This window comes from Pipistrellus kuhlii, unplaced genomic scaffold, assembly GCF_014108245.1.
Source record: "Pipistrellus kuhlii isolate mPipKuh1 unplaced genomic scaffold, mPipKuh1.p scaffold_m20_p_10, whole genome shotgun sequence".
NCBI lineage: Eukaryota > Metazoa > Chordata > Mammalia > Chiroptera > Vespertilionidae > Pipistrellus > Pipistrellus kuhlii.
The window spans coordinates 31071127-31092282 of NW_023425405.1; the positions used below are offsets into that span (position 1 = coordinate 31071127).

Sequence of the window (21156 nt, forward strand, 5' to 3'; positions counted from 1 at the left end):
TAAAATTTTTTAATTAATGATAATGCTGCATAATATATCATAAATAGCCAAGCCAATATTTTTTCTCTAATTTCATACTATTGGACAGAGATATCCCTGCTTCATAGCAAACCGGGAAGTTGACCATCTATACATAACAAAGTTGTATCTTAGAATGTCAAAAAAATAGAGGGTTGTTTTGGTAACTTTTATTGGTACTCATCCATTCCTTTGTGTTCTTTTCACTTGTGGATTAATTCAATTACTCAACAACTTAGAGGCTAAAGTGTACATAAAAATTACATTTCTGTCAAGCTCTGCCTTGTAGGGAAAAGCAATGCTCTGCCATCTGCAGTGGGCATTGGTCCCTCTCTTGTTGTGCCTCATGCTTTGTTATGCATGAATAAGCACATTAGCCTTTTCACTTCATTCATTAGACTTTTCGTCCTTGATTAGTGTTTTCAGAGTTCTCTCAAATACATAACTTCTTTATTTCCTCTGTGTTTGGTTTTTTCTTTTGTATCTCCACTATGAAACGGAATGAACAGTTAATCACAATAGCCCCGTTTCTATTGAGATGACTGGTAAATATATTAGTTTCTCATTGAAGTGATTAATCATGTGTATGAAGAATGGGAGAATATCTCCTTTGGAATAAGAGAGACTACTGTTAAAAGTCAGCAAGAATGGTTTGTACTTGAAAAGCTTGAATCACAGTAATCCACCAATCTCCCACACTCAGTGTGGTTCTGTCTCATAGAAACTCTTGATTTAAAAAAAAAATTAAAAATAAAGAAACTCCGAATGGATTTCCTAAAAGGAAGAAACATCTATTTATTAGAATTCAGAATTCATAAATTTGGTGTCTTAGAGCTTAGTTACACTTGTCACCAATTCTCCAAAAAGAAAAATTTCTATTTGTTGTTTTTTCTTGAGCAAGATAAGATATATATGTCAAAAAGTTGCGTGTGGAACAAACAACTAATAAAGACACATTGAAAACATTCTTAGCACACTTTGAAGTCATGTAGTATATTTACCTTGACTAGATAGGCCTCTTCATACCATAATTAATTTCAAAGGACTAAGAGCTTTTCTACCTCATCATTTCTCCACTTAGGCCATCCTTCTGGCTCTAGAATAACAATATTTTCAACTAATTTTTAACAGTTATGTTCATATGCTCTATTTTACACATACTTTGAGCATTAAGCCAAAGCCAGTTATTAAAGGGGATATATAAATGAAATATAAATCAATTCCTAGAAGTAAATATGACAAGTGACCAATGGTGAAATGGTGAAATAAATCAGTCTTGCACAGAAATGTGAATTACATATTTTTCTAATTCACAACATCTTCTTGGCAATGGTATTGTTAAGAAGTAGTTAATTTAAAAATGTTACTCATGCTAAAATTGGTTTGGCTCAATGGATAGAGTGTCGACTGAAAGGTCCTGGGTTCGATTCTGGTCAAGGGCGTGTACCTTGGTTGTGGGCATATCCCCAGTAGAGGCAGCTGATCAATGACTCTCTCTCATCGATGTTTCTAACTCTCTATCTCTCTTCCTTCCTCTCTGTACAAAATCAATAAAATATATATATTTTAAAAATGTTACTCATGCCCAAGCCAGATTGACTCAATGGTTAGAGCATTGGTCCATGGACTGAAGAGTCCTAGGTTCAATTCCAGTCAAGGGCCGGGTGCACATAGGAGGCAACCAAACCATGTGTCTCTGTCACATTGACATTTCTCTCTCTGTGTCTCTCCCCTACCCCTCCCCTTTCTCTAAATATCAGTGGGAAAATACCCTTCAGTGAGGATTAACAAACAAAACCATCCAAAACAAAATATTATTCATTAACTTTTTTGTCTTTATTTCCATAAGGACAATAGGATACTAAAATACCCTGTTTTTTCTTTTCTGTTTCTCTCCTTAGGATGCCTCCATTGCACACAGATTCCACATCATGAGAGAAAAACACCCAGAGAAATTCAACAGTAGGTAAGATACAAATGATAAAATTGTAGTTATGGTCGCTGTTAATAAATTGTGTCATGAAATAGATCCCCAGATGGCATAAAATATCTCACATATAATGACTGGATAAGGCTTGGTGTGCCGGCATAAAGACAGTGTGTAAAGGAATTCAAACTTTCCCCTTAGGTTTCAAAGTGGTTATAATGGACAAGGCAACGTGTTCGTCTATAGTCCATTGCCACATGCTGAAAAGAAAGATTTTGAGCATAAGGTGAAAATAATATTTTATTAAGATATTCTGAAGTCTTTACATCACTAATAGGAAGATTTGATCCTCCCAAACCCAAAGGAAAAACATGGACTTCTAATTTGATAAGTAACTGTATATTACATAAATATCATGTTGAGTCCCATGTTGGGACTCTAATCCTTTATATTATGTGACCAATATTGGCCTCAACTAAGTGGAAATTGAACCAGAGATATATCAATGCTAACGAAGTACGTTATTCCTTTTTAAATCTTTATTGTTGAAATTATGTCCTCTATTTCCCCCTATTGACCCATGCCAGTCCACTCCCTCCTACAACCCCAGGCCTTTAAAAATGTTTCCATCAAAGAGAAAAGCTTTGATGACCAAAATTAGTGTTGCCACTATATAATATGTGACATTTTCCTCTCCAGAATGTAGGCATTGACACTTTTTCTGACATTCAATGATATAGGGAAAGTTTTGGCTTTGCATCCTCCCATTTCTAGAAGGAAATAATGGCTCTCTCTACTCTCCCGGAAAAATGGGGCAGCAGAAGTGAATTATCTTTTGCTTCAGTTATACCCATTCCTACTGTTCATTTCATGAAGTTACAAACTCATAATCAGAATCATATGTGTTAATGTTCAGAGCCAAGGACTCTATGGTCTCTGTATTTGGTTTGGTTGATATTGTGTCATGAATTTTACAGACCACTTATTAGAAAACTGCCTCTGAAATCCTTCTATTTATTTTAATAATGTAACCAGTATATTGATGTAATTTTCTTACATGTAGGTTCATAAAAATATTGTTAAGATGTCAAAATTAGTTTAGATTTTTTTTTAATCTCTAGACTTTAGTATATTACTGTATATGAGAACCATCATAGCAATTAGTTTCATGATTAGTGAGATCCTTTCTGATTTTTTATTAATTTTATCTATTTAAATGTTTTAGCAAAATGTATAGAAACTTTATTTCTGCCATGGCTGCTGGGGCTTAATTGGTTAGAGCATTTTGTCAGGGCACAGGCCTAGGCTTTGGCTTCCATTCATGGTTAGGGTGTGTGGGGAAGGCAGCCAATTGATGTTTCGCTCTCACATCAATATTTTCTCATTCTCTCTCTCTCTCTCTCTCTCTCTCTCTCTCTCTCCTCAAATCAATAAAAGCATGTGCTCGGGTGAGGATTTAAGGATTTTTTAAAAAAGCAACAACTTCTTTCGAACAGCTATTTCATGTTTTGCCTTGAGCTCTTTCTTACATTGCAAATCATAAATCATGGAGTTATAGTTTGCTTTTTCTCTCCTAGCTCAGATAGCTATAAGTTTTGTTTCTAAGAAAATGTAAAAATACATATGTGTGCATTTCTACATAATGTCTTTAGAAGGATTAACAGGAAACATTTAAAGTAGTTGGGTGGAGTGGAGATTTTATTTTATGTTTTTGTGTACTGTTTAAATTTGTGCCACACATATTATAAATTTAAGTAGAAAGTAATCTAATTATACATTTACACCTATAAGATTCATTTCTAGAACATTTTTATTTTATAAGATTTAATTTTATTTCATAAAATAGATGAAAATGTAGTAGATTTTAGCATTTAGTAATTAATTTTGAATATTCTCAAAATGAACATATTTATTAATGTATATAAAACCATATGATCAAATTGACTTGCCTTTGCTTATCCGATGCCATCCTATAAAGTGTTCATGTGTCAATATTCATACATTAAAATAGGTTTCAAGCAAAATAAGTGCTGTTTGGAAAATGCAGCATGCAGTGTACATCTTCAGGGTTTTCACAATTTAATAGCCTATTAACAGCTTTAAGGAATACACATGGGAACAAAAGTTTAATGATGTTTAAGGCATTTTTGCATAAAACTTATTCAGCAGAGATAGAGACAAAAACAGAGAGATATGGAGGAGGGAGGAGGGAGAAAGTAGAATTAAAAGTACAGCCGAAGCCGGTTTGGCTCACTGGATAGAGCATTGGCCTGCGGACTGAAGGGTCCCGAGTTCGATTCCGGTCAAGGGCATGTGCCTTGGTTGCGGGCACATCTCCAGTGGGGGATATGCAGGAGGCAGCTGATGGATGTTTCTCTCTCATCGATGTTTCTGGCTCTCTGTCCCTCTCCCTTCCTCTCTGTGGAAAATCAATAAAATATAAAAAATAAAAAAATTAAAAATACAGAGAGGTATATCAATATATTTATGCGATACCTAAAAATTTGACAGCAAATATATAAGAATTCCAGTATTTATGATCCTTCCTCATGTCAGAGGCTAATGAATCTTGTTCCCTATAGTAATTTTCATTTTTCTTAATGATAGAAACATATTATTCACATGTATCCACTTAATTTTTTATTGTCAATTGCAATACTACTTTATGACATTTCTCACTGCCCAATATGTGGGGTTACCTGTCATTTCCAACCATATATTTGTGCACTTTGATGTGCTTATAAAATGTAAAATTACATCTTATTGCAAATTATTTGAAAATTTGACAAACAGGCATATCTTGCTTATATGATTTAATGATTGTTTTGTTTTGAGTCTAAGAGAATGTAAACATTCAAAAACTATTTCTTTTGAAACACTTGTAACATAGTAAATGCCTTCTAGATTATTGTAGGTCACATGTGCTGATGTTTGCTCAAAGAATGCCAGGTAAATAGTAGGTGCTCAGTGTACTATTGGCTAACAATATCTTAAAATTACAATCAGCTCTAAAATTACATATATTACCAAGTTATTTAGGCATGAGCATTTTGATCTACATTTTTGTAGCTTGTCTTCACTTAGAATTAGAAGCATTAGGTAATTCCTAAACTGCAATGCAGCATATTTTGGATATGAACATTTCCTAAATCTCTGACGATGAAGGCATGCCAGATATCGTACAGAACAATTTCTTTCTTACAAGGACAGATTTTCAGATTTCAACATTGAGACAGATTCAGCCATAGCACTCTCTCATATTTTCAGGAATTTGCAAATGGACTTTTTTAAGTACTCCTAATAATGGTGTTTCAGATCAGATCTCTTGTTACAATAAATCATATGCCATTAATATTATCCTCTAGCATGCTCACCTTGAAATTCATTTATATTTCAAAGAACATGATGTTTCTAACATTATCTTAAGGAAATTAATTACCAAAATATATAGTTCTGCTCCCTATGCTGCTTATGACAGAAATGGAAAGAACTGGAGAAGATAATGATTTTTCCGGTGCTTAAGAGAGTGCTGCTCTAAAGGTTTATATCGTATTCTTTTAAAAATGTCTATGTAAATCTACAGTATTGTTAAAAGGAAGTATGCTGTGTAACTTCCTAAACTTTAAGATATTCTTCAATCAAACTGAATTTATGTAAATGTTTACATTCTCTTAGACACAAAACAAAACAATCATTAAGGAATTTATGCTTCTATTTAAAGCCATTCAGTACATAATATTGGTATTATAAATTATTTATATAATTTGACTATTACTATGTACCATTACATTTATATTATTATAATTCACATACATTACATCTCTCCTAGTTCTATTTAGGTAGAGCAATTTAATTCCTGCTTTTGATAAATATTGATATTAATAATTATGTACCCATTAAAATATGTATCAATTAAAATGATAAGTATAAAGGCTTATAATATTTTGGAGGAAATGAAAAACTTTTAATTCATAAGTAAAACATGCCACCTTAACAAAGACTGACAAGTAATACACAAAATGGAGCAAGCTATAGAAAAAGTATTGGTGGTCTAACAAAAAAAGTTTTAATATTGTGGTCATAGCTCATTTTCAAGGAACCAGTTCAAATTCTTTTTTAAATTAAATGTATTGGGGTGTCATTGGTTAATAGGATCATATAGGTTTCAGGTGTGGACGTCTATGTTACAAGATCTGTATATTCTACTGTGTGCCCACCACCCAAAATCACATCATCTTCTGCCACCATGTCTTAGGCCCCCTTCATCTACCCCCTCCACCCACTTCCCTCTGGCAGCTACCACATTGCTGTTTGTGTTCACGAGTTTTAATTTTATATCCCACATACCAGTGAAATCATATGGTTCTTAGCTTTTTTCTGCCTGATTTATTTCACTTAGCATAACATTCTTAAGGTCCATCCATATTGTCACAAATGGTAGTATGTCATCCTTTCTTATGCCTGAGTACTATTCCATTGCATGTATGTACCACTTCTTTATTCAATCCTCTATCAAATTCTTATGATATTTGCCATTAAACATTGATGGCCTGCAGTACTCCACAAAGATTAGATTTCATTAATTCCACACTGTTTATTTTAACATGGATGGTCTCTAACTCCCTGAATGAGACAAGATTCATTTTCTTAGCCCCACTGCCGCCCACCCCCACCCTGGTTCAGAGGTATGTATTTCCCTTCTGTACTAATTTCCTCTTTTTATTGAGAAGTACACAACTAACCCTGGCCAGTTTGGCTCAGTAGATAGAGTGTTGTCCTGAGGATTCAAGGGTTCTGGGTTTGATTCCAGTTAAGGACACATGCCTGGGTTGCGGGCTTGGTCCCCAGTAAAGGGCATGCAAAAACAGCTAATTAATGATTCTTTCTCATCATTTATGTGGTTTTTTTTGCTCTTCCTTTCCCTTCCTCTCTGAAATCAATAAAAAATATATACATTTTTAAAAAGAAAGTACACAACTATAAAACAAATATGTGTGTGAATTTAAGTAAGGCAATGCAACTCAATCAACATAGTGGTTTGGTAACAGATATGTCAGAGGGTGTTGCTTCCGAAATGTGTGGTACTGACTAATATAGGAGACTGATCATTTTATAGTATTATATTAATAAACCCTGATTTTTAAAAGAACCAATGCTTTCCAAATTACCCAAGGAATAAATAGCATACATGAATTTAGAAAGTGTGATGTGCTTTAAAATTATACTGATTCTGTGAATGATTCTTGATTTTCTGACAACAGGCCATGTGAGATCATGGAATGGGGCTCTTTCTGAGATTTTATTATCTACATAGCACATGAAGCATACTTAACACTCAATATATATTTGCTAAGCTTATCTCCTAAATTATTTATTGTTGAGTGATTTATTTGTCTTCTAATCAAGGTCCTAAAGTTTGGGTAAAATATTGATTATCTGCTATTCATTAGGTTGACTATTCATTCTATAGACATTTAATAAGAGCCCCTTTTATATAATGGGCATCTAGCTAGAATAGAATCTTTGGAAACCCAAGGCATATGAAGAAATTAATGTAAGGTTCTGTAGAAAAATATAAACTAGAAGAAAAGGCTGCGTTGCAGCAGTACAGAGTGAGGGACATTTTCTGGGCTCCCAAGTTAAGGTGACCACTGAGCTCTTAAAGATGTATGCTGAAGTAAAGGTTGCTTATGTATTCTCTGAGTTAGCTGAAGAAGAAACTTTTATTTCTAGTTTCTGTTCGCAAGCTACTTATATTTTATTAGTATTATTCTATTTCTATGCAAATCTTCTCAATACTATTTCCCTCCTTGCTTTTGCCTTTCTATTCCTAGGATTTGTGTTTTTGCTTTACATGAATTTGCCTGTGTTTTATGCAAAGACTTTATACACACAGGTACTTACACACACACACACACACACACACACACACACGCACACACGCCCACGCCCACGCCCACGCCCACACTTCCTAAGATAGCAAATTAAGAAGCAAAATTTATGAGGTAGCATTAGTTAATTCAGAGATTTCCACAGAATCACAGCCGAAGAATTCGAGATAGAGTATTTTACCATGGAGAAGAGTAAGAAACTGTAAAAAAAAACAGTTTAAAGGAAAAAAAACAAAAAACAAAAAAACCCTGCTACTTTTTACTACAGATTCTATGCCTACATGAAGACTTCCAGGAAAAATTTGAGAGCAAACACATATGTATAATATCTATTATGTTACATATAAATTCATATACTTTTAACCATTTCATAAAAGAATCAATTGTAAAGGAAAAAAACCAGAGATACACGTAGCCAGCAGTCAGAACTGCTGTTTCCCAAAGCCCTCTCCCTGATGTACCCGCATTTTCTGTTAACATTGAAGCTCTTGTTTCCTTTGTGGTCAGGCCGCTCCCTTGAGCAGCATTAGTCTCTCTCACTATAACAAGAGCCAGTGTGTTCTGAGGACTGAAGGGATCCACTAAACTAATTAGACAATGGACAGCTGACTTTGGGGAATGAGTCTATGACATTGATCAATGTCAATGACAAACATGTTTTCCCCTTTTGATGTTCTGAGATAATCTATAGGCTAGAATTTGGAATTGATCAGCTTTTGGTTGTTATATATTTTTTTTCGGATAAAGTTAGTGCCAGATAAGGTAGTTAATTTGATATGAAGTTTAAATACCCAATTTATCATAGCCAGATGCTTTAGACTTCACACTGTCAGTAATATATAAACGTGTTTTTTGTTCTTCTAGAATAAAATCAATTGATTCTTGGTAGAAATTATCCCTGGGAATAATTTTGAGGACCCTGTTAATACCTATTCTTTATGGGACATATCAAGTGCCAATTTAGTCTATCTTGAGTTTTTTCCAAAGGGGTTAATCACATCATTATAAGGTAATTTTACCTGGAAGTAATCCCCAGGCATGGCTAATGGGAACTAATTAGATGCTCTCCATTGTTTCTTGCTCCACCTACGCATTAGTTGCTAATGCCTTTCCCTTTTGAACACATGTTCTTTTAAAGCTATGTTGAGCGTTCTTTTCTTACTGAACATAAGTAATTCTAAAATTGAATGGCTGATTTAAAATATATATATACATATATATATATATATATATATATATATATATATATATATATAATATTATTGATTTTTTACAGAGAGGAAGGGAGAGAGATAGAGAGCCAGAAACGTTGATGAGAGAGAAACATTGACCAGTTGCCTCCTGCACAACCCCTACTGGGGATGTGCCAACAACCAAGGTACATGCCCTTGACCAGAATCGAACCCGGGACCTTTCAGTCCACAGACCGATGCTCTACCACTGAACCAAACCAGTTTCGGCCTGATTTTTTTTTTTTTGTTTGTTTGTTTTTGTTTTTGTTTTTTTAAGAACAGGTTTCCTCAGAAATATTTTTCTTTAAAGAGAAAAAGTGGTATTCTCATAGGTAACATTTTTAAGATTGTATTTTATGTTTTATGTTTCTCCATGTGCAGTGTTTTCACAACATTGAACATTTGACTTAAGGAACCCTCGTCCTCTCTATATGTATGCTAATATAAACCAGCTCTAAAATATGAAGAAATATTTCCTTATTAGGTAAAGATTCTGAGGAGAGTTAGAAATTACAAAAATCTTGATTTATGTGAAATTTTTATTATAATTTATCAAAAATTTTCCCTTGCCACTTAAGGTTTAGATAGATAGATAGATAGATAGATAGATGCCAGAAATGGTATAACTTATGGCTTTTAATATATATATATATATATATATATATATATATATATATATATATATATATATAATTTATTATTATTTTTTTTAACAGAGAGGGAGAGGGATAGAGAGTTAGAAACATCGATGAGAGAGAAACATCAATCAGCTGCCTCCTGCACACTACCTACTGGGGGTGTGCCTGCAACTGAGGTACATGCCCTTGACTGGAATAAAAACTAGGACTCTTTAGTCTACAAGCCAATCCTCTATCCACTGAGCCAAACTGTTAGGGTGCTTTATGGCCTTTTTAAAATATTTTATTTGGTAAGCACTTATAAAAAAATTCACAATTTGCTAAGATTTGCCAAGATGTCCCAGTTATAAACCTTTAGCCATCAAAAGGATTAAGGGTTCAATTTCCTCCCCTTTCCAGGAACATTGTCTACATATTGTCTAAAACGTCACCAACAGTGTTCTCCTGTCCCTTCAGTTCCAAAGCAAACATCACATATTTTCTAGTTTTTGGTATAATAGCACTCCATTCCACTTATCAAAATCTCTTCTGTATATTATTACTTACTACACAGCAAACTGCTCGAAAGTGTGGCAGTATAGAACAGCCTTTTTATTAGTGCATAGCTTGTATGGGCAGTGATTCAAACAAGGCAAAGCAGGATGGCTAGTCACTGCTTTCTCACATGTGGCCTTCAACTGGGAAGACTCAGTGATTGGGAGAGGTTTGACAGCTAAGGGATGGACTCAGCTGGAGGCATGGTTACTCTCATGTCTGCTGTCTGATGCTGATTGTTGGTTGAGACCTTCCTTGGAGCACTGTATTGGTCAAGATTCATTAGAGAAACTGAACCAGTTAGGTTCACATTGGAAAGGGTCATCTACTTTATTGAGTCCACCACGTCAAATGCTGATATCATCCACAAACACGCTCAATGACATACCCAGAAATAATGTTAATCTGGGCACCCTGTAGTACTCTAGTTGGCACATAAAAATAACCATCACAAGCACATGCACGTGATTTCTCCATGTGGCCTAGGCTTTCTCACTGTGGTGGCCTAGGATTACCAGGCTTCTGACATGATGGCTGAGTCCTTCAAACGAGAGCACCTCAAGAAAACAGAAAGTATTTGGCCTCTTTTTGACTTAGTTGTGGCAGTGCCTGGTTTCATATTCACTGTGCTTTTTGTGACTGAAGTGCTCAGCAGCTCTCTCAGATTTAAATGCCCAGGACATAGACACCACTTTTCAAAGGGAGGATTTTCAACAGGAGTTTCAACAATGAATAATACCAAGTTTAAGGGAATGGTATCACAACATACAGTTATAAGAATGGCTTCTATTTACTTAGGAACGACTCTTCCAAGCCATTAAGTCATTTTTATCACACGATGTGTGTTTATTTTTCTTCTTCAAAGTATGTCTATTCTGTAGCAATTGCTATTTTCATCCACCTATCAATTCATAGTAGCAGAACCAAAGCTCATTCTTTTAAGTCACGTGTGTGTGGGTTGTATAGTCAGAAATAAACCGTGCCTTTAAAATATCTTCTTGTTTCTCTATGTTCTGCCCCTCTATTTTTATTCATAATCTTTTTTAATTTTTTTAAAATTTAAGTATAGTTGACATATGATAGTAGTTAAATTAGTTTCAGGTGTATAATACAGTTATTTGACATTTTTATATCTTACAATATGTTCTAACACTATTAATCATCAGTCATGCTTACAATGTCCTCATATTACAAGAATACTCACATTGCGTTAAGTAAATGATTAAATATTTATATATTTTTATTAGTTTTACTAAATAAAAAAACAACCTTACACAACTTTAACACAAATGCCCTTAACATTATTTCATATTTTCATTTTATTATTTTTAATGTGTGACACAAGAAATATTTATTACACATCGCTCATTATGAAAGTGCTTGGAAAAGAAGTAAAGTTAATATTTAAATATCCTGCCTGCCCTTGAAACGCCTGCAGGTGAGTGGAAAAGACAAACCAAAATTAAATGTGGTAAAGCCTATCACTGAAGTTAAGTGCAAAATGGAGTGCAAAGTGCTGCCAGGAGGATGTGTCTATATTTGATTGAGTTAAAGAGGAGAGAAGACATCCCTTACAAAGGTTTTCTCATACCCATGTCTACTACTCACAGCATCATCCCCCAAAGATATTATTTTTTAAAAATATATTTTATTGATTTTTTACAGAGAGGAAGGGAGAGAGATTGAGAGCTAGAAACATCAATGAGAGAGAAACATCGACCAGCTGCCTCTTGCATACCCCCTACTGGGGATGTGCCCGCAACCAAGGCACATGCCCTTGACTGGAATCAAACCTGGGACCCTTCAGTCCACAGAATGATGCTCTATCCACTGAACCAAACTGGTTTCGGCCCAAAGATATTCTAATACTCATGTTGACTGCTCACAGTGTCGGTCCTCCAATGATATTCTTCTCATACCCTTGTCCACTGCTCACTACATCACACCCCCCCCCACCAAATATTCTTCTCCTACCCGTGACCACTGTTCATATTTACTAGCCAGAAAATATTTTTATTGTTGAGAGTAGAAGGCCAGTTTGATACCATGCCAGCCGCTCAGAGTTTATGGCTTATTTGGGAAAAGATACATGCAGATACACAGTTCTGTGAGATGAATGCAGGAATCAAAGTATCGTACATCCAAATGCACATGAGAAAATAATTCTTTTGTGGTGGTGATGGAGTAGTGGTGTTTGGAAGGCTTTCTAGGAAACATTTGGACATGGTTCTATAGGATTAGGGGCTTTAATATCATGTGCTGGGGTAAAGTAACATAGAACTTACTGCCCTGTGATGGGAGGATAAATAGTTCCAGACAGATAGATAAAAGTTTGAAATGTAAGCTTTAAGGGGATTTGTTCATTTTACTGAGATCACAAAGAACTTGGTAGTCCTATTGGAAGCTTGGACTTCATCCTTAAGGTAATATGAAACAATTATAGGGCTTTAAACAAAGACATAAGACTAAGTAAATGGATTTTTAGAAGGAAAAAATTGGTTTACTGTTACCAAACTTGGTGACTGATATGGGTCTGAATATGGATGTGAAGGAAATAGTGAGTGAATGAGCGCAGAGGTTTATGTAGGAAGAAGAGGTGGTGGTATTAATTGGTTCTTGGATTGTTGAATGTGAGGTATCTGGGGGATATCCATGTCAGTTGCACAGACAATAAATTATTTACTGGCCTGGAATTAGGTGGGATGTCTTAGATGGAGATGAGGAATCATTACAATAAAGAAGCCATTCTTGCTCCATTATCTTTTAACTGGCAAAATCCAAAGTCATGATAACTGAGTCATTTGACTGCATTTGATTATTTGAACTGTGCTTGATATAGTAAATTGTAGTTATGACTTGAGGAGACTGACTTAAAATCGCTGGTGAATTATATTTTTAGAATTATACTAACATGTAATTACTAATTACTAGTTTTGCCAGTCATTTACTTAAATTATTTTATTTATTTAAGCTATTTTATCAGAAGCATTTATTTATAATTTAGGCATAACTAAATTAAATTGTTTAGTTTTTAGGATAAGCAAATTAAAAGCATAACTTTGTCATTAGTCTCACAGAAAAATCTCTTGTTGTTGAATGCCTTGAATTCAGTTTAAAATCCAGATTCTTATATAAAAAAGGAAAGAAGCCAGGGCATGCATCCTTCTAACCAAAGCTTAAAAAAATTATCTTAAGTACTGTACTTAAAGAAAAAGAGAAAGAAAATAAGAATTGGGCCAGCAGAGGGCGCTGGCCCTCATTCACTCAGTCATTGCAGCAAACCTTAGGAACAAGAAACAGTCCTTTCTTAATAAACTCACTGGCAAAGTCATATTTTTGCTGAGTGCTGTGTTAAAGCCAAACTTAGATATTTATACCAGTAGTCCATCCTTCTCTTGTGGAAGCATGCATCTCTCTTAGTGAAGTATAAGTTGAGTTGTATTTAAATGCCAGCCGGCAGACTTGAGAATCTGTTATAAAATACCAAAATCTGTCAATCTGTGGTAGAGGTCAAAGGCCATCTGTGTACCCTAGTCCTGCTAATTTTATTACATTTAATGAACAGGCCCAGTTTTAAACGGATGAGCAAAGGGCTTTACTTCAGTCAAACTGAAAGTCAAAGTGTTGATACTCTTTCTTAATTATTAGCATTACTAGTTAAATAAATGCCAAAAGTTCTTAAACAATTTCCTAATTGGAACTGAGGGCACTCCAAAAAGAAATTCTTATTTAAAAAAAAAACATTAGATGATTAAATTTAGGAACAGCATTATTTCAGTTTAATACATAGATTATTTTTTTATTAAAGTTTTTACCCACATACCTCTTTGGTTTAGAAATATATTGCAAAAATATAATTTTATATGCAAGTAATGCTATGTTTCTTTTAAAAGCATTCTAGCAAATCTTATATTTTACAATATTTTTACAATGTTTCTTGTATTCTTCTGTAGATAAGCAAAGAAGGAAAACCTTGATTTTAAAAGCACATATAAGCTCCTCAATGTTTAGAAATTATTGGCAACTGCATATTTTAGGTAGTTTTTTTTTAATAATGCAATCTCTTTTATGTACACTCTTTACTAGTATACGAGGATTTCTTGTTACTACAACATACAACATACTTTTCTTAAAGCTGTGTACAATGAAATATATGATATATCTGTGTACATTTAAAAGATGATCTGAAGTGTATTTACTTCTTATGTTTTAAGAAGAAGTCAATGCTGCCTTTCCTGCTTTATGATCCAGCACACTGGCAGTACAGCAAACAGCTTAAAAACCTGTGGGAAGTTCATTTTAATGGGTGACAGTGTGAGAGGGCCCCGTCTCTTTTCTTCATCCTCTGAAGCTTATAACAATATTGTTTGCCAAGATGATTACTTAATAAAGTGACAAACAGCCCCACTGGTGGGATCCATTAATTTTGCCTCTAAATTTTCCCCTTGTCATCCATAAGAAGGTGATAATTAGGTTTCAGGTTAGAACAAAATAATCATGTCACTTATGTAGATACTTAAAATAAATGTAACCCCTTATATAAAATTGGAACAATTAAAAGTTGTAAAATATTTTTCTCTATAAACTTTTTGGCAAATACAGCTAATATATGATTATATGATGTTAATTTTTAGCTAGCATGACTCTCTGGAAGGCTACCAATTTGAAAAATAATATACGAAGTGATTAACTTTTCAAGTAAAGCAATGGTATTAGGCTTTGTAGAACATCTACCTAATAAAGTAGAACTCATTCATATCCTGATTTAATTTTTCCTCTGTACAATTTAATCTTCGAAAAGTCACAAAGAATCATTTTGTGCACGTATATTAATGCTCTCAATTTTGAATGTTGTTGAGAGCTCAAATTATTAGATACTACAAGTGATTATATTTCAATTTTAGCATTATAGGACACAGAAATTAACTGGATAGCACATCTTAAAGTGCTTAAATACTATATGAAGTTTGAATTTTCAACAGTGAAAATACAACTTATTAAAACAAGACACTAAAAGACTTAAAAAAATAAAATTAAAAAAAGACTCTTTCTCTGCCTTGGAGTTGATGGGAGCACGTTGTCTTAAAGTTCTAGAGCCCAAGCCTCTCTAGCTTTAAATAACCAGAGGTAATTTCCTCTTCTCAAAGTTTGCAGAGTATTAAACACTTCCCTGAATCTATTTCCTGAACCAAGCTGGAGAGTGTTCAGTGCACATTCATTTAAAATACCTTTATGTTCGGACTCAATTACTTTTAATAGAGTGGAGAATGTTTGGTGTGGTTTTGAGTGCACAGCATGAAAGGGTGGGTTTCAGTTAGAAAACATAAAATTCGTTCCTGTGGATAGGTAATCTCTAGAGAAATACAGAAACCAGGAAACCTTATTGAAGACCATTAAATGTACTGCGAATGTCGTGTACTTTTTATATACTTGTTAAATACAGAGTTATGACATAAATGAAGTAATGGTAGGATTCGGGCAAAAATTTTTAAAAAAAATGATTTTTGTTGATAACATGCAAAAATGCTACATCAGTTTTTATTAACTCTGCAGTTATTTCTTTGAGGAGTTTTTATACAGCTGTGAAAACCTAGGGAGTTTTGTACAAAACAATTTTGACAAATGTTCATAATTTCATACCAGTAAAATGCATTTTAATGTCATTCAGAATGTTCCACTTAAACAAATGATAAAACTCACATTAACATTATTTTTGTGGTTTTTAAGTTCACTATCAGATGATGCAAACAAGTTTTCCTGGTCTTTATTAAGAAACTAGACACCTGGTGCACGAAATTTGTGTACTGAAGGGGGGCATCCCTCAGCCTGGCCTGTGCCCTCTCACAGCCCGGGATCCCTTGAGGGATGTTCGCATGCCAGCTCTGAAATCTTAGGTAAATTATTTAGGATTTAGGATTTTTCATGGCATTAACTGTGACAACAGACTAGCAAGCCCTTATTCTCAGGATTGTTATCAGGTTGAGTTCAACTGAATGATGAACATAATGTAGCTAATGTAACACCATTTCATATCCTGCATCCCCATCAGAATTTACTATTAAAACTATCATCTGACTCAAGTGCATGAGGAATATTGATGTTCTAATGTGGGGATCCAATAATTCTATGGAATTTAGGAAGGCAGGTAAAAAATATTAAGTGATTGTAAAAAGTGGAAAATGCACTTGGAAGTTTTTGAACTATTTACTATTTAAGAGGCAATATGCATCTAATAACTGCATAACGGAAAACTGTGCTCTAGAGTAAAAAGAGCACAGACTTTGGATTTAAAAGCCATATGATAGCCTGGCCAATGTGGCTTAGTGGTTAAGCGTCGACCTATGAACCAGAAGTTCATGGTTCAATTCCAGGTCAGGGCACATGCCTGGGTTGTGGGCTTGATCCCCATTCTGAGGTGTGCAGGAGACATCCGATCAATGATTCTCTCTCATCATTGATGTTTCAATCTCTCACTCCCGACCTCTCTGAGATGAATATATATATATATATATTTAAAAGCCATATTATATATACTTCCTTTTGTGGAAATTACCTCTTCTGTAAATTGAAATGATTTGGGTAAGATGACTCACAAGGTTATTGTGGCTATCAAATGCAATAATATTTTGTAAAAACACAAACATTGGTTCAGCATGGCTTTCCAGTTAAAGTTGTGGTCTTGAAGAAAACACAGGCTTGATAGAAACTCACAGAGATGCTGTAGAATTAAAAGGGAGAACATTTTCACATTATACTTACCTCCCAGTGTTACATAACAATATAGGCCAGGGCTTGGAAAATTATGGCAATTCCAGCCCTCTGCCTGCTTTGTAAAACAAGTTTTATTGGAACCCAGCTAAGTTCAATGGTTTTCCTGTTGTCTATGGCTGCCTTTTAACCACAAGGGCAGAGTGGAATTGTGAGCTAGCCCATGTGATCTGCTTTGCCTAAAGTATCTACTGTCTGGCCTTTACAGAAAAAGTTTACCCCCCTTCCTCCACAACAGTTGGAAAAACTGGAACTATGAGAAAGAGTGTTCAAAAAAGTGTGGATAGATTTGAGAGCACATGAAATGGGTTGGAAACCTAGGATTCTGAAATAGAAGGTCCTATGCAAGAGAGACATGAGCAATATAGATGATGAGGAACCTAAGTGGACTCCTGATCTTCAGTAGTGTGTGAATTTTAAGCAATTGTGGAGAAACAGATTCTCTGCAAAATGTAGTTCATTCTAGTTCTGTGGTCAGCAAACTCATTAGTCAACAGAGCCAAATATCAACAGTACAATGATTGAAATTTCTTTTGAGAGCCAAATTTTTTTAAACTTAAATTTCTTCTAACGCCACTTCTTCAAAATAGTCTTGCCCAGACCGTGGTATTTTGTGGAAGAGCCACACTCAAGGGGCCAAAGAGTGGCATGTGGCTCGCAAGCCATGGTTTGCTGACCAAATGTTCTAGTTCAAATCCATATGCGCTGCTCAGAGAGTGAACTAAGACATTATGTGAAATAGAGACTTTGGAGTAGACGGTACTACATCTATGTCAACATTCCTTATCTGTTTGGTGGGAAAAGCAAGACCTAGCAGAGCCATATTATTTGATCTTTGAAATGGCTAGAGTGGTGACAAGCACACATTCTGAAGCCTTACAGCCTAAATCCAATCCCAGGCTCTTCTGTTTACCAACTGGGTGACCCTGGGCCAGCAGACTGATCCCCTCTGTTCCCGAGTTTCCTCCTCTGTCAAAAAGCACAATGGTTCCTACTCTATAGAGTTAACACACGTAAAACTCAATGTGGCCTGAGTAGTAATCACTCTATGTGTAAGCCCTTGCTACTGCCATTTCCATGCACATGCATAGAATAGCTATCTCATTTAGGTATCCTGTCAATGTTTTTCAATGTGTAGGGTGAATTCGGTCAGTCTCATTTAACACCCCCCCCCCCCCGTTTTTGTCCTTATTGTGCACTGATTTAAATTTACCTTCATGTATATATATCTGTTTATTAGACTAATGGAATCTTATCTGATAATTTCAGTCAAGAATTGTATTATAAAATGACTTGCAAACAATAGTTATCCAAATGTAAGATGCTGTATAACTATTTGGGGCCTTGGCAGAAGAAAGGAAATTTAAGTGCTTTCGTACTAGAGGACAAACTTTGAATTCTAAGGTCTCAGGTTTTTTGCTTAATTTCAAAATAAATATTGTTTTAAGATACATAGTTGAATAGTTTGGAACCCCATGAGAATAAATTTGTTAACAGTTCATAGGTAATTTCCTTGTTGTTTTTGTGTTCTAAGATTTTTTACCCTCGTTGTTATTGTTTAAATAATAAAATACACGTGCACAGTGACTTACAGTTTAAAATTTGCTTTCATATGCATTTCTGTATTTTATTTGATCTTGAGATGTTTAAGCACAGAGATGTATGCCATGCATGCTCTTTTATTTTTGGCAGGAAATATTGCAAGCATATTGATGGTGATAATTAATATTTTCTAAACAGTCGAAAAACAGGTGTACCTTTCCAAATAGATCCAAAATAAAATTTCAAAACAAACTTGTTCAGTGACTACAAAAAAGCATTTAAAAAATAAAGTAGGAATTGTCTCGATAGGTTTTAGATGAAGAATGTTGTTAGAAATAGTATCATAGTATTATATTTTTAAAGATGAGAATCTTGCTTTATTTATCGTTGTATCTTCTTGTTTAATCAAGTGCCTACCAAACAGTAGGGCGTTTTATATACTTTAAGTTGTATATATTTTCAACTAATTTTGTTCTTTTTAATGTCGTTCTTTCTGTTTGTATCTAGATGTTTGTGGGATAGGGTTAATGGTAAGGGTGGCAAGGTTGATATTCCATTATTATCTAAAAGTTAACAGTCTTGGCAATAACCACATTAATACTAACTGGCAATAGAATGCCTTTCTCTAATTTCTCTGATTGATCTCATCTTGTTTTGAGTCACCCTTCTCCTTGATGTAAGAAGCACTTGGTTTTATCAAAATACTTCCCTTTTTTCTGAGTCAAAAATTTTTCTCTTTCATGTATGATAACTACCCTGTTTCCCCCATCTTTCTCTAAGGCACTGGCTTTTTCCTTCCATTCCCCCCTCACAGAGCAATTTTGGGCATAAAGGGCATGTTACATTTCCGGTGAACTTTGGGAGGACCCTGTCTCTGCGGTCCATCAGGCAGCCCCTGTCTCTATCAGGTGTAGCAGAAGGCAGAAGGTCACTGGGCATCTTCTGTTGGTACCCACCACCATTCCTGGCATGTGACCAATCCCTGGTTTTGATGAGTGTGGAGAGTGTGATTACCTACATTCTCAATGTCCTACACTCCCCATCTACTTTTCCTCAACCTGTGTCTCCTTCGATTTCATCTTCTTAGCACTTTTGATTCCTAGAGTGGAGAGGATCTCATGATCTGAAGGTTCCTTTTATTGCTCCATAATAAAATCTATGTGACCCTACCAAATCCGCTTGACTGAACACCATGCTGGTTCAGCCATCGCTACTTCGCTGGCCCCCGTGCCAGATAGGGTGCAGAATTGTGAAAACATCATTGTTCTTCCCAGTCACAGGTAGGCTACTCCTGGGATTCTTCATTTGCCTTGCTTTATGTGGGTATTTTTCTTTTCCATTCAAAGGGGTTGACCTAAAGAATAAGGGGCCAACACAAAATTTAACCTCTTGTCTTTTTATTCCCAATGGTACTCATCTTGCCACCCCCAACTGCAGGGCCGTGCCCTTTTACTTTGACATAAACTCCCCCCCTCCCCCTCGCACATCAGCACCTTAGTCTTCTGGAACCTGTCACTGGATCTGTACATCCCTGCTGGGGAAATAAAGAGCGGCCTTTGTCTTTCAGCAAGGCCTGACTTTTGCAAAAGTTAAAAATGGGTGTCTTGCTGAAACCTGTTTGTCTCAGTGGATAGACCATCGGCTTGTGGACTGAAAGGTCCCAGGTTTGATTCTGGTCAAGGGCATGTACCTTGGTTGCTGGCACATCCCCAGGAGGGGGTGTGCAAGAGGCAGCTGATTGATGATTCTCTCTTATCAATGTTTCTAACTCTCTATCCCTCTCTCTTCCTCTCTGCAAAAAAATCAATAAAATATATATATTTTTAAATGGGTGTCTTAAAGCTTATTGCCTGGATAAATCCATCCTAAAGAAGATGTGCATGTTGTTGACAAAATTAGTTCAGGAGTCAGAAGCATTCAGGATTTTAATATTAACCAGCATACCCATGCATGAACTTAATATTTCAAAAATAGTTTCCGTTATATCTATTTTACATAATGATACAATATGTTCTTGTCTTTTTTTACTCCCTGGAATAGTTTGTCAAAAATATTGCAAGATCAGAATTAGTTGTTTTGTGTAAAATAATCTATAATGAACTTTAAAAATCTCAACTCCACTAATTTAAAAACAAGTCACTCCTTTGTTTACTTTGCACACTCTAGTAAGTTCATCCGCTATCCAATTAGATAGTTTCATTGAACATTCTCCCTTGTGAGTTTGGCACAAAACCCAAGTCAGAATAACTAACTGGATTGGCTAAACATTTTGATCTAAGAGTCACACACCAATTAAATGTTAATTCTCTTACTCTTTTGAAGCTGATATTTCCCTAATCTGTCATGAAAGAAAAGCTTGCAAGAATATGCCGTTCCCTTAGGGAATGTCGATGTTTGAGGAGAGGTCAAATGCCACTAGAAGATATCTCGTCCTATGGTTTTTTTAACGGTAAAATATGTCAGCAAGGCCCAGGAAAGTGGATGCGGATATTATAGGCAATTGAAAGTAGTAGGTGGTTATTGTAGCTGGAACGCCTCCCAGAGCAGATGGTTTTTTGGGAGTTTTTGAAGGAGAAGAGCAAGGTGGCCTGCCTGGCGTATATTAA

At 35.2% G+C, this 21156-nt stretch overlaps 1 protein-coding gene across 2 annotated transcripts in view; it reads left to right on the forward strand.

Moving 5' to 3' along the window:
- DGKB (diacylglycerol kinase beta) overlaps nucleotides 1-21156 on the forward strand; it is a 431951-nt gene that overhangs the window by 210066 nt on the left and 200729 nt on the right. For both annotated transcript variants that reach the window (XM_036429287.2, XM_045578212.1), the window contains one exon: nucleotides 1920-1984. In XM_036429287.2, the coding sequence (XP_036285180.1) occupies nucleotides 1920-1984 (65 nt within the window). The remainder of the gene's footprint in view (nucleotides 1-1919; nucleotides 1985-21156) is intronic.